This window comes from Galleria mellonella, unplaced genomic scaffold (genome assembly GCF_026898425.1).
Source record: "Galleria mellonella isolate WM207_F2 unplaced genomic scaffold, CSIRO_AGI_GalMel_v1 utg184, whole genome shotgun sequence".
Taxonomy (NCBI): domain Eukaryota; kingdom Metazoa; phylum Arthropoda; class Insecta; order Lepidoptera; family Pyralidae; genus Galleria; species Galleria mellonella.
The window spans coordinates 5,968,768-5,983,773 of record NW_026442025.1 but is presented as its reverse complement, the minus strand read 5'-3'; the positions used below and the strand labels follow the sequence as shown (position 1 = coordinate 5,983,773).

Sequence of the window (15,006 nt, the reverse complement as noted above, 5' to 3'; positions counted from 1 at the left end):
ATATAATACTTTATATTCGAATTCACGCGAGTAAAGCTGCGAGATATAGCTAGTCTATGTACAACAAAATAAACTTTAGTGATATTTAATAAGAATTATTAAAAATGGGTTAGAACTACTAAAGATATAGCGTAACATACACGCACAAAATCCAAATGTCGTCAAGTTGGTATTGAAATAAATTGCAATTTAAACTACAGTATTTAAACAATAACCTCTTACATACTCTCCAAACGATCAATTGCATAAAAAGTTCTTGCAATTTTATATTTAATGCGTATAATAATAGAGTATAGAATTAAACAATGTTTTAAATACGACACGTGTTGTATCACGCGTAAAGAACACTTGATTTCGAACTCGATTGCACAATCGTTTTACTATGAAACTCACTTAAATAATTAAAATGTACCTATTATTCCGGCCGGCTATTTAAATCGACTGTTAAGAGGTCCTCTATGTTAGGACTTGCGAGTTGCTATTACCTATCAAATATAGTTTTCCTTTATACACATTTTTACGGATATTATTTCAAAATTTGTTCTGTATTCTAAATTTAGATGTTTTTGTGCTACTTGAAATAACAGCTGATTGTACATTCAGTGAAAGTGGAAAACGCTTATTTACGCGCCTAATATTGAATTTTTGATTACATGGGAGTCACACATAGGTTTTTCCAAAAAGAGAATATTGTATATTACCTATTATCACGCTGGCCAGACAGCGTGGTATATTTTTCTTTCGGGTCTTTCTTTTCTTGCACTGTTTTTTTTTATTTTTTTTATTTACATCGTTTAATGCAATCGCTTATGTCCGGACGGATAACGGCTGAAATGATGATGGAGATGATGAATGTAATTGATAAATTAATTTTTCGATAACATGCACATTTATTTATTTATTCATAGGAAAACCAGGGCTACACTAGAGTAAAAAGATACAGTTTAGGATCACAAAATAAGCCACTAATAGGTGTTTACAAGTAGCAATAATATAGATACAAGGCGCTGTACACAAAGCAACAAAAATAGGAGTTAACAAAAAAAAAATATGAATAAACAAGAGGACCGAAAACAAAAACAAAATGATGAATAAAATACAAAGTAAAAATTAATTACAAGTATTTGATTAAAATATGGCCTTCTTATCCATACAATAGTTATTCAAACTGACTATGAATAAAAAATTCCCTGCTCAGTCTCTCACTGATATTATATTTTTCGAAAATAGATCTATATTAAGACTTTTAGAAATAGTATTAAAGTTGTTGCTAGCCGCTAAAGGAACGAATTTTGTCTATAATTCGATGACACTAGACACATGATAAACTAAATTAACTTAGTATATAATGGTTCGATAATAGCTAAATTGTATTAGTTAGTTAACGGATGATTAGCATTAACCAATCCACCACGTGTACTCCATTCAGACCACAGTGTCCACTGATTTCTGTCTGTATATATATCCTCTGTTAACTATAGTAGGGTTGTTTGTTCTGCGTTCCGCAATCCAAATATTGATCAACTAGCTTTATCTCACGACTCTACCCACGTAAATTAGGGTAAAAATATTCTTTGTATTAATCTAGGATATATTCTATCTGTGTACCAAATTTCATTCATTTTTGTTTAGTCATTAAGGTGAGATTGTATAACGAATATGCTTACAATCTTTCATATTTATAATATTAGCAGGATATATTAATAATATTTAAATAAATATTTATTTTCTAAAATTAATTATTTAAAATTACATATTTCCAAAAGTATGATTTTAATACTGTTCGACTTTTTAAAAAAACTTCCATGAAATTATATATGATGATATCAGTCGTTAACTATCTACTGTTGAACATAGACCCTCCCCCACTGGGGGTTTTGTTAGCTTAACTGAGGTTTCTAACCACGCTTGGCAGGCGGAGTTAGAAACTTCAGTTAGGTTTTGGTGATGTTTTAAGGAAGAAGCTGCTGCTTAGCCTCAACCATTTTCTTTGTCGCCTCTTTTGAAACCTATATATATATATATATATATATATATATATATATATATATATATATATATATATATATATATATATATATATATATATATATGTATCGCAGCCTGTTGAAAAATATTATATAATTCGAGTGCAATAAAAATGCAATATTAATAAAGATAGTCTCATTCACATACTCTTCTCTTTTTTTTTTATTTTTAATATAATTATTTATACTAATATTATAAATGTAAAAGTGAATTTGTTGCCTCTTCTACTTAACCAATTATCATGAAATTTGACGTACATATAATACAGTGACTTTCCCCATTATTTTCATGAATATTGATTAGGAAAATTTTTCCCTTTATTTTTACAGATAAACCCTTTTTTATACTACAATAAAGTTACAATATAAAAGTCGGCATATCCGTCAATCACAGCCGCCAGTGAGCTTTGGTTCGAAAACTCGTCTGTTTTTTGTTCGTTTTTATTTTTTAAACTTCCGAAACATTGATTTTACACAGAGTAAAATATTGGACTGGACGGAGTGTTTTTTTTTTATTCAAATTTCATTTGCAATATATTTATTGGGCAACCCGCGTCATTGCATTAATTAATTTCGTATTTATCACAAAAAGATTTTTTTTCATTTTTGAATTATATTTATTTTTAAATTAAAATGTAATTAAAATTACGTTCAATACAAAACATACTGTGTCGGCCCTGACATAGAATGGGCCACCCCTTCCTTTCACGTGGGCGTCGTAAGAGGCGACTAAGGGAGCTTATGGTGGAGGGATGGGCAGCAGCGTCTCTCTTGGAACATCTGTAAAAGTATAACTGCGGTTGCCAACCCGCCTGCCAAGCATGGCAACTACTGGCAGAACTCCCCTTATAGGAAAGGCTTATGTTCAACAGTGCACAGTTAAAGGCTGAAATAATAATAAAAAAAACAATAAAAATTGGTGATTATGCATCGATATGGATATCATGAAAATCGGTTCGGAATCGATAAAGTTATCGTGTAGTATGTACAAAAAAAATTCAGTCGAATTGAGAACCTCCTCTTTTTTAAAGTTGGTCGAAAATGAACATCATGTTAATATGTTAACCGATATAAAAAAAAGTATGTGTGACATAATTTGCTTTCTGCTTAACTTGCCTTATCTGTGATGGTAAATATCATTAACATAATTACAAAGATAGTCATAAATACCCTTCAGGTAAAAAAATAATACATGGTCAAATATAGAAAAATTATGGCAATAAATTAAATTTCTAATAAATAATTGCCATTATGAAATTACAGTTATAAGAGTACGTATTCTTATTTATTTTTAAAACAGTAACTCGAAAAATATAACAAAAAGAAACAAAAAAAAAAGATAAAATATTTATTTATAAATAAATAAAAATATTAAATATATTTCTAAAAAGTCACGAGACCATAATAAATCGAAGACCAAAAATACAGACGCAGACATAACGAAATTTACTGCGTATAAATGATAACTTGAAAAATGCCGAAACAAAAACAAAACAATAAAATACTTCGACAAAAGAAACGTGAAAAAGTTTCTGTCTATATGCATTTATTTTCTTCTTGTTTTTATATGTTATTCTTTCATATTACTTTTGTAAAAATGTTATTACTAATACCCTTAGACGTATTAGAGAACGCCATCTAGTTTCAAACTAAGCAGAGCTTGTATTATGGGTATTAGACAAGTAATAGAAATACTTAATCTTTTTTTTCTTAAATATATCGAATACAATAAAACAAATACATATGTTTATAAATAGATAATACCTACATATGTGTGTATTGCTCAAGAATCGAACCCACAACTATTGGAAGACAGGTATCAGCACGATCGTTGATATATATTTATACAAATATTATAAAGAATAAACATATGTTTGTTTGTTTGTAATAAATTAACTCAGAACTACTCAATCGATTTTAAAAATTCTTTCATGTATAAAATAACTATTTAGTTATTGTGCATCACCACCGAATAATGTTACTTTATATATTATTTTTGAAAATTTTATCTTACAAAGTCGAGCCCGATCATATAAAAATAACTCTACAACCTATAATAATAAAGATTTGGTTCTAATAAAGGAATCTACGAGTAAAAGGTAACATAACAACATAAACAAGCAAGCCCAAGCGGGCACCTCCCGGGAATCAAATTTGTGACTGAATGACGCGCCAAAGTTAATTAAGCCGACATCGTTGCCTCCGTAAATATATACAGTTGCTAAATTAAAAGCTCTGTCTATACGTACAGTTATGGACTGTGCAGACGAAGGACATGTTTGGACTTATTACAAAAATAATTTAGAACACTATCTACCTAGACAGTGTTTAACAAACTCTGTCTAAGTAATTAAACATTGTTCAGTAAATTTTAATAATGTTTATTTGTAATTTTATATGCCAAATTTATATGCCAAATACACTGGACATAACTATAGGTGTGTTCAGACTTTTTTTTAAATATAATACAGCTTATATTATGTACTGATGATGCAGCTTTCTATAGGTGAAAGAATTTTTAAAATCAACAATAATAAATTATATATAATTAGATATAGAAGTATTTGTATGCGTACATTGCTAACACAAAGTGAAATTTTATTCGTAAACAAAAGTCCGTCGTCTGCTCAGACCCTTATATGTACTTATGCATATCTAACGTTTGCTTCATAATAATGAGGTTTTGTGGACGAAACAGATCGACTACAAATCTTTATGATATGTATTTATTTATTTAGAATACCTAATAAATATACATTTTCCTCTACAAAATTGAGAAAAAAATTATTTAAAATAAATTTATATTAAATATTCCGCATATATATAGCCTAAATACTTTAACCATATTGTATGGTTTGTTAAGGTACCGTGAGGTCACTGACCGAAATGAGAATTGATATTTTCAATGTCCCACTGCTTGACAGTGGTCTTTTCCCATAAAAATAGGAGTCACGCCTATTATACCGCTGTGACCAAGCGATTTGGTATTGAATCATTTGAAATTGCCTTCTCTCTTATTGATATAGGTATTGTGCATTGTTACCTCAGACACCTCTTTTGACATCTCAGGCTTTTGTTGTTTTTAAAAATAATATTGTTATTTTATCAATTGTAATAACTTGATAACTATCAGGTACTAAGTTATTGTCATAAATCAGAGTTAAGTATTTCCATTCTACAACAGAGGAACAATTATGAAACTTTGTTCCAGTGAATACTGTATTCTGTGACTGAACACAACGAAACTTCCAAAACAAAATGTTACAAGCTCAAAATAAAATGCGACAGTGTCCCAAGTCCGAACAAAACATCAAAGACGAGTGGCGCCGCACATCCCTCGCTGAAGTTTCTAAAAATGGCGCCCGTTACACTTTGAAGTATCTCCAGACATTCGTGTCACGTGCAACGAAGAGATACTTTCACGTGAAAAGTGCGTGAAAATCCATTCGCACGTTAGACAATTTAGGCTGTCTGCACATTGAGATACTTTAAGTCAATGAATAGTTGCGAGCAAATTCTGTTAGAAACAATTATAAGTTTTTCATTTCGTAATCAATGTTTTTTAGTAACGAAATGTTTAGATAAAAAAATAATTACACTTTTGAATTAATTATACGCTGACTGATATAAAGTGTAATTTTTGAAATTTTCCATCGATTTTATCTTAATATTTCGTTTTACTATTAACTTATATACTTTTTTTTTAATAGTTAATTTTAAACATTTGCGTTGTTGACACATTTTTCATATATGTCGCGTTAAATCCCGACAGTGTATTTAAAATGCTTTAATTATAACACTATAATATACTATAATACACTAACGCCCTGTTAATTTAAACATTGCTACACAGCAATGTTTCAAATTAACAGGGCGTCAGTGGATGCAGGTGGCTCAGGACTATTCTTTATGGCAGTCTATGGAGGAGGCTAATGTTCAGCAGTAGACAGATAATAGCTGAGATGATGATGATAAATGTTTCAAATCACCAAAAAATTCGGAAAATTTATTAAATAAATATTTAACATAAAATAATGAAAAATTTAACATTGATTTTTATAGAAAGAAAATATGATTTAAGAGACGCAAATGTATTGTGTTGTCAATATGAGTCGCATGCAGATACGTATATCGCTCTATAAAGTTGCGTGATGTATGAAAGCCCTTCGGGAAAGGGGAAAGCAGAAGTCGATCCTACTTAACGTTTAACTTTAAGGCGTTAAGGGATAATTCGGTCAGTTAAGTGAAGTCACTGGCGGACGTCTACTCGTTGATGTTTACACACGAAATGAAAAGGACACACTCTCTTAAACATAGTAAGTGGGTATGTGTATCATGGTATATCCTTATTAATAATGTAAATACAAAAGTGAGTTTGTTTGTTCGTTACCTTTTAACGCATTAACGTTTTAATCTATCAGTATAAAATTCGGTATACATGTATATACTATTAGCTGATGCCTGCGACTTTGTCCGCGTGGTAGGTATTTATTATTTCTTCGATTAATATTTTTAAGTTCCTTATTATAGTGAATTATGTCTGGGAATATTAGACCAAAAATTAACAAATGACGTGTTGTTCTCACTTTTTGCCTTAAATCAAAATATCTATTTAATTAGATTGTGTACTAAGCTGTGTAAGTTACTATAGCTTTTTAGCTATCCCACGGAAACTCTTTAATTTTCCGTGATTAAAAGTATCTAAAATGTTGACCAAGGATATGAGGTATGACCATGCAAAATGTCATTTAGATCGGTCCATCAGTTTCGGAGATTAGCCCGTACAAACAGACAAACAGACAGAGAAACAACAATTTTTTAAAAAATATGGATATGTTCTATTTCACTTCCATCATCCCCCTGGTTTGGTTTTTAGCGTTTTTTTTTTCTATATACAGACATTTGACACAGATGTAGGATAAAAAATATACCTATATAATAAATAAGTGACCGACATAACCCGAAGGATAAGTAAGCTGAAATAGCAATGGGCTGGTTACATAGCTTGAAGAACCGACAACTGATGGGGAAGAAAGGTTCTTGAGTTTAACCTGTTGTTACCACGCTTGGCAAGCGGGTTGGCAACAGCAATCAGTATTTTAGTGATATTTTAAGAGAGACACTGCTGCCCATCCCTCTATTTTTTAAGTTCCCCTAGTTATAAAATAGTTTATACGACTATAATGATGTATATGGGCAAAGCCACGAAAAACCGCTAGTAGTTTATTCTACTATATACGAGTACTACAAAACAAAGTCGCTACCCGTCTGTCTGTCCCTATGTATGCTTAGATCTTTAAAACTATGCAACGAATTTTAATGAGAGTTTTTTTTAATAGATGGAGTGATTCAAGAGGTAGATTTATATGTATAATATATGCATAATATAATGGATAAACACTGATATTTTAGAGGTATCTGATGTGATGAGGTGTAATGTGCACCCGTGCGAAGCCGGGGCGGGTCGCTAGTTTCATATAGATCTGTTTTTTTTTATTCAAGTGATAAACTGACGTTCCACGTGTTGAAAAGTGGTAACTGTCGCCTATAAACATGATCATCATAGAGTATACTGTGACTCCCATATACTCTTTAATTCGTTGCTTATATAATTGTAAATCCTCAGTTCACATTTCTGTTTAAAATAAAGATTAGTCATTGAGTGGTTTTCATTTAAACAATTGGTAGAGTCTATACATATTCGTGAAACGGGCGAGTAACCCCGTTCAGGGTACACCCACCCCCTTTTCTTGAATGGGCGGGTGGGGTAAGTAGGGGGGCGAGCGGCTCGTTGTTGCCGCATTCTTCCCAAACACCTCTAGAGCTTGTTGCGGAACGCCAGATTATATCCTTTGTTACTTTTTTTTTATTTTCATCTGTACCCATTTTGTAAATTTAATCGAATTATTCATATACTAGTTTTTACACGTGACTTTATTCCAGTGATCGGGATAATAAATAGTCTATGTCTATTCCAATTATTACGTGTATAGCAAATTTCATAACGATTGCTTAAGCCTTTAAGGCGTTAACAGGTAACAAACAAACATACTTTCACTTTGATAACGTTACTAGCTTTTACTCGCGAGATTGTCTGCGTAACCGGGATATGTTTACTGAACAGAAAAAAAATTGTCATTTTTTTATATCACAAAGGTGGCATACAAGCATATAGCCCATCTGATGGTAAACAGTCACAGCGTTTCTATCTCCAGGGATGTCACATACGTGTTGCCAAACCTGAAGAATCCTTAATACGACCATTTTCTACTTTTATTTCTAAAATAATCACGATCACACATTTTGAGAATAATTTTGTACATACATACATCGTAGATAGATAGATAGATACTCTATATTGTTTCCTCCATAAGATTACAATAGTAAAATTTTTATAAATACAAACACTTACAAGAGGATATTACACTAAGAAAACAATGGGCGGTTTTATCGCTAAGAGCGATCTCTTTCAAGCAACCTTTGGATGGAGAAGAGTAATTATAAACAGTTCGACTGGAGGCACAAGACTGTTTATTTTTTAAACACATTTTTTAAATAAATCGTACTTTTAAAATTCTACTTAGACATTGTACAAAAGGCGTCTGTTTGGGTACCTCTACCTCATTTATGTTTCTGCCGTGAAGCAATCATGCTTTCATGGCCGTGTTTCGGTTTAAAGGAGGGACAAGGCAATGAAATTACAGGGTCTTACTTAGTCCTCAGGAATGGCAACGCATGACGGGTAATCATCATGGGTGACAGTATACTCTGCTATGTCTATGGTACTGTTCATGTCTTTAGGCGACGGTTACCTACCACTTTTCATCAGGAGGTTCGTCATTTTGTTTACCACTTTACATTACATAAAAAAATCATTAGGATCTTACCTCGTTTATGCTCTTCACTATTCCCCGTCCGATTCAGTTGAGGGGGGAGTGGTGCTGGTATCGCCGGTGCGGCTGGTGCAGTAGGCAGTCCAGGGTACCACCAGCCAGTCGCCGCCTGTCCGTTGAACATCCTCAGCTTCTCATAGACGCTGTCGTTCTGGGCCGAAGCAGCTTGCTCCTTTTGGGATGCTAGGTTTCGAAGCACCCGATTTATTGAAGATACCTAGTCAAACAATAACATAAGTTGCTTGATTTTCAATTAGAAAATGTGTCATATTTTTTTTAAATACCATTATGGCAAATAAACATACGGCCAACCTGATGGTAAGAGGTTAGTGTAATCTTGGACTGTATTTGAGCTACTGCACGAGCGTTGCCGACTGTGGAGAAACGTCTTTACCCATTTTTTGAATAACTTCGTTCTAATACTACTACACTGCTAATATTTTAACAGTGTAGCTTAGATACCTCTATCCCACTTGTTTCATCTGTTAATAGAGCTAAGCATGACTGTGTTTGGGTTCAAATAGCCCTCTCTTCATCATAATATCGGCCGTTAACTGCCCACGGCTGAACATAAGCCTTCTGCCTTTTTGGTGGGGTTTGCCAGTAGTTGTCACGTTTGACAGGTAAGTTGGCAACTGCACTTATACTTTTAGAGATGTTTTAAGAGGAATGCTGCTCCATTCCATCCTCCTCCTCCATTCCTCGACTATTAAATTCCTTAGCCACCTCCTGCGAGACCCACGGGAAAGGAAGCAGTGGCCTATTCTATGTCGAAATCACACGGCTAGAATGCTCTCTTCAGTGACTTATGATAATAAAATACTCGTATAAGGTAAGAAGGCACAGCAACTTATTCCTCAAGGATGGCAATGTATGAGGGGTACCATGGGTGACACAGATATCTATAATTCCCATGATGTTGTTTATGTTTATATCAAACGAATGATACTTTCCATCAGGTGAACCACCTTTTTGTTTACTGTTTCAATTTGCATAAAAAATTAATATATAAAAATATTTTTTAAAAGTTTTCTTATAAGAAGTTCTGATAAGCAATCTTATAATGAAGAGAAATGGTCCATCACAGATATAGGTTTAAAATTGATAGTGCAAATACAAGTATATACCTACTTCTACTTTGTACTTTGTGTATTAATATTTGTTCCTAAATTAAACTGAAATCTAAATTTTGTCTAAATTAATTAGGTTCTCTAATTGAATCAGAATAACTGCAATTTAGATAAATTATTAATTTTATATATTTAAATTAAATTTATTATAAAATTTATATAAAAAAAGGTTAACAAAAACAGTATTGCACATAAAAATTTTAAGGTTTTAATGTGAAAAGAAGTAATAAATTGGTTTCAATGGAAGTATTTTAGTAGGAACATGTTTAGTTTAAGGTATAATTTCACTATATTTTGAATATATAGCGCGGGTGGAATTACTAATCCATATAGGTATATATATATATATATTATCTATGTCTGTGGTATTGATTGATTGTGTGTACACCATATAAGTATCATTCCAGAGTTATATGAAGCATTAAAGATTGTATCCCATAAAAAAAATCGACTTTAATTATCATAAAACCAGTTACTTTACTGATAAAATTTCTATGAAACCAATCTGTAAGTACATCCTTTCAGATAAAAAACAATTTTCCAAATCGATTTAGAACGGAGTTATGAGGTGACAAATATAAACAAAAAATACAACCGAATCGAGAACCTCTTTCTTTTTGAAGTCGGTTGATAATTAACAGTTTCAATATAAGTAGGTATACACATTCGTATGTAAAATGTACGTTATTATACCATATAGTAGGCACCAATATTAAACCTTCAATATAAACAGATTACATTATAATAAATATATAAACATATAACTAACTACTTTCTAATGGGAAACAAATTACCAAACGACCCCACCCTCTAAGTTCAAAACACGTGTAATTTACAATCTAATATGATTACTAAATTCCAATCGGGAGCCTCAAAGGGACACAGATTAGGGCATCCCTCCCCTTTACCCCCGGAACACCCCTCAGGGGCCTAAAAACCCCAATATCTATCTACTTTCACCAAAAAAGCACGCATGCGTAAAAACCTGACTCACACAAATATAAAACCCTATGTATGCTCATTTTAACACGTCGTACCTACTCATCTCTTGTTATAGTTATACATTTTACCCGGGGAGCCTCTAGATATAATATCTATCTGTTTTCTTGTTGCCATTGGCAACGGCGAAAATGTATTTTTCTCTGTGCCGGGGCGGGAAATCGCCCGTTTGGGGAGATATGTGCTTACAAAATCGTGAATTTGTACATCGGACTGTTGGTATTCGTGATATTATATCACGGTCACATGACTATTTTAATAGCTGTTTAATAGTTTCACTATTATATTTTTGTAAATTGTATATTATGTATTGTAAATGTATAAAATTTATAATACACATACAAATATGTATAACAAGAAATTAAGTATGTGTGTGTATGAGTTTTTAGTACCCAATGTAGAAACTCTGCTTAGTTTGGGATTAGATAGCTTTGTGATAAGATCTGAAATGATATTTAAATATTACAGTATTTTTGATGAAGTGTATTATATTAAATTTACTTTATTTTTATTGTTATATATGCTAGTAAAGTGTATTATATATATATTTTTTTTTATTTTTTCTTACCATATATGATATCCTGTTTGTGTTAGTATTAATAGACTGTATACGAAACATATGGAAGGGAATATAATCCTTATTAGAAATTAATCCAATAAGATAACAAATTAATATCCCTAATTCTTATTATTATATAAAGATACTTGTCTTGACTTATCAGTGAGAGGAAGGGGGGGGGGGATGAATATAAAATTATTATATAAAATCTTTAATATTTATATTTTCCTTTTAAATGTTTTCTTAGATTATAACGATAATGCATCGAGTCAACTTTTTGTCAGCTAATTGTCAAATTAGCTGAGTCTTTTTTTATCAGTATTATATATTTACGCGTAAAATGTATCTTGAGTGTTTATGCATTAAAATGATGGAAAAACTACAAGACAAAATACATATAGATGTTATAAAGGAATCACTCATAACTATTTATCACTCAAAATTGTATAAAAAATTGGCCCGTTTTACGCGAAACATTTCTAAGAAGACATTTTGTATATAATCTAAGCATGTAACGTAAGAGAAATTTAAATGACAACAGAATTTTACGAATTGGTTTTACAACTAACGGAAATATTAGGTACCAAATAAACATAAAAAAGAAAAAAAAAAACAACCGAATTGAGAACCTCCTTTTTTAAAAAGTCGGTTGACTATACGCGTTCTACTTTTGTTAAATGTGGAGATAATTTGATATACAGTTCGTTATATATATATATATATATATATATATATATATATTATCTATGTCTGTGGTATTGATTGATTGTGTGTACATCATATAAGTATCATTCCAAAGTTATATGGAGCATTAGATTGTATCCCACAAAAAAAATCTACTTCAATTATCACAAAACCAGTTACTTTACTGATACAATTTCTATGAAACCAATCTGTAAATATATTCATTCAGATAAAAAAAGAATTTTCCAAATCGATTTAGAACGGAGTTATGAGGTGACAAATATAAACAAAAAATACAATCGAATCGAGAACCTCTTTCTTTTTGAAGTCGGTTAATAATTAACAGTTTCAATATAAGTAGGTATACACATTCGTATGTAAAATTTACGTTATTATACCATATAGTAGGCACCAATATTAAACCTTCAATATAAACAGATTACATTATAATAAATATATAAACATATAACTATATATATATATATATATATATATATATATATATATAGTTTAAGTTTAAACAATGTTTGCCTACTAAAACCGTAAAATAGACTGTTTTCTATATGAAAAGCCGACTATTTCGGAGGCTTCCAGCTGTAACGTCTGAATTAATCCCTTGTAGCGCTAATGGAAGATAATGTACGCTGATAGGGCGGTACAGGTGCAAATACGCTGAACCGAAATCATAGGGACGTCGATATACCTGAAAATATTTGAAAGGGATAACCTTCATACCTGTATCTAGTCATATATGTATATTTGATTATTTAATGATTTTTGAAAAAAAAAATACATTTTACAAATATCAAATTAATTAAAAAAAAACAATCAATTTCATAAAATTATGGAACAGTGAACATGCCATGCGGTCCCGGCATAGACCGGGTCACCCCTTCCTTTCTCGTGGGTGTCGTAAGAGGCGAACTTAATAGTAGAGGGATGGGCAGCACCGTCCCTCTTAAAACTTCATCAAAGCCTAACTGTGGTTGCCAATTCGCCTGGTTAAGTGTTTGCCACGCTTGGCATCGAGTTGGCAAAACTCCCCTTATGCCAATGCAGCAGTGGATAGTTGTTGGTTGATACGATGATGATGATATAAGATGGAATTAATATAATTAATGACTAAGACTAACCTCTTATTCATAAAAAATAAAAGGTCCTACAAACTTATTTAAGTAGTAGAGTGTTTTGTTGTATTCGCTATATTTTAAATTGAGAACTTAGCGCACAAGAAATGGACAGAACTCTTCAATAGCTAAAACAAGTTCGAACAAGTAAGAATCTATCTGTACTTGTAGAATACAGAGGACAGGAATTTTGCAAATCAAATATTCGAAAACGACAAAAGATTTCTATTAATAGCTAGACGCAGTTAGTATGGAAGGTTTCAAATGGTATATTTTCACATTTTCTATCAAAAGTTGAATACAACATGAATCCTTTATCTATATATTTTCTTTTGCAATGAGGATCATCAATAATATCTGATATTATTTCAAAATTCAAATGCTTAACTTAAGTTGGTAGTTGCTGAGATATTGATGTCTAATTCCCTTATACCGTTTTAACATAGAATCCTAAAAATAATATTTCATACTGCAGAAAAATCTTTAGCAAATTCCCACTGGGGAATTATAATTTTATGTTCTTCATATCAGGATATGCTCTATCTAATCATTCTTCTGTCTACCTAATAGTAAAATTTATAAAGGATTTCAATAAAAACTTTAAAGGTGATTTACATAACATAAAATAAAATTTAGAATTGGATACTATCATCTACTTATTACTAATATAACGTATAACCTTTCCTAAACTTTCTTATATCTGCACATAGTTAGTAACCGGAAACTCTTGGTCATAATACGTATATTTTATCGAAGTACTTTTCCGACTCTTTTTCGATATCCGGCTAAAAGTTACCTAATAAAAAGATACTGCAATACAGTTTAGAGAAAAATGGATTCAATCCGAAGAATAATTATTCTAAAAGAAGTAACGAGGAAGTTGTAAGGAATATTTCTATAAAAAAAAACACGTATGACAGAATGACATTTAAATCATTCAAATCATCATAAAAACAAGTCGTGAGAAAGACAGTCATAACACCAAATAGAACCAGTTTACTAGTCAAACTCTAAAGGTCATACATATTAGATAAAACGCAGGGACCTAATATCTGTTTAAAAAATAATTGACATAACCAATTACAGTTCTTATTATAAATCAGCAATACAAAAACGTTTTCTAATTTTAAAAGTCGAAAACATTTTGAAATTCGAACATCCAAGTGGACCAATAAAAGAGGTGCATTTAAAACAGTGATTCTGTATCTGACAGCCCTGTGGCCAATCAGATATGTACGCTAAAAAGATTAAAGAACTCAATAAGCGCTGCGCTCATATTAGAATTTAAAGGATTTATTTTTTGTTTGCTTGAATATTTTATTATAAATTCATTCGTAGTCAAAATATCAATTACTGTAGTTAATGAAGAGAAACGAATTATTCGAAAATTCATTACATTATATTCTTTTTTTTTTTTAAATAATTTCTTGTATCGTTCCGCAGCGAATATTTTGCCTAATATCATGTGTGATTAAGATTCTTAATCGAATCAAATTCAAGAAATGGTTAGGTTAGAATTCTAAGTTGCAATAAACTCATATTTTTCGTAAGTATCATCCGTTCTGTGTTATTCACTAGCACCTTTTA

The 15,006-nt window shown here is 31.3% G+C and overlaps 1 protein-coding gene across 3 annotated transcripts in view; it reads right to left on the bottom strand.

Annotated features, from left to right (window-relative positions):
• The window catches only part of LOC113512170 (paired box protein Pax-6), a 92,514-nt gene that overhangs the window by 28,156 nt on the left and 49,352 nt on the right, over positions 1-15,006 (bottom strand). For all 3 annotated transcript variants that reach the window (XM_052893937.1, XM_052893939.1, XM_052893938.1), the window contains exon 5: positions 8,915-9,137. In XM_052893937.1, coding sequence (XP_052749897.1) covers positions 8,915-9,137 — 223 coding nt within the window. The remainder of the gene's footprint in view (positions 1-8,914; positions 9,138-15,006) is intronic.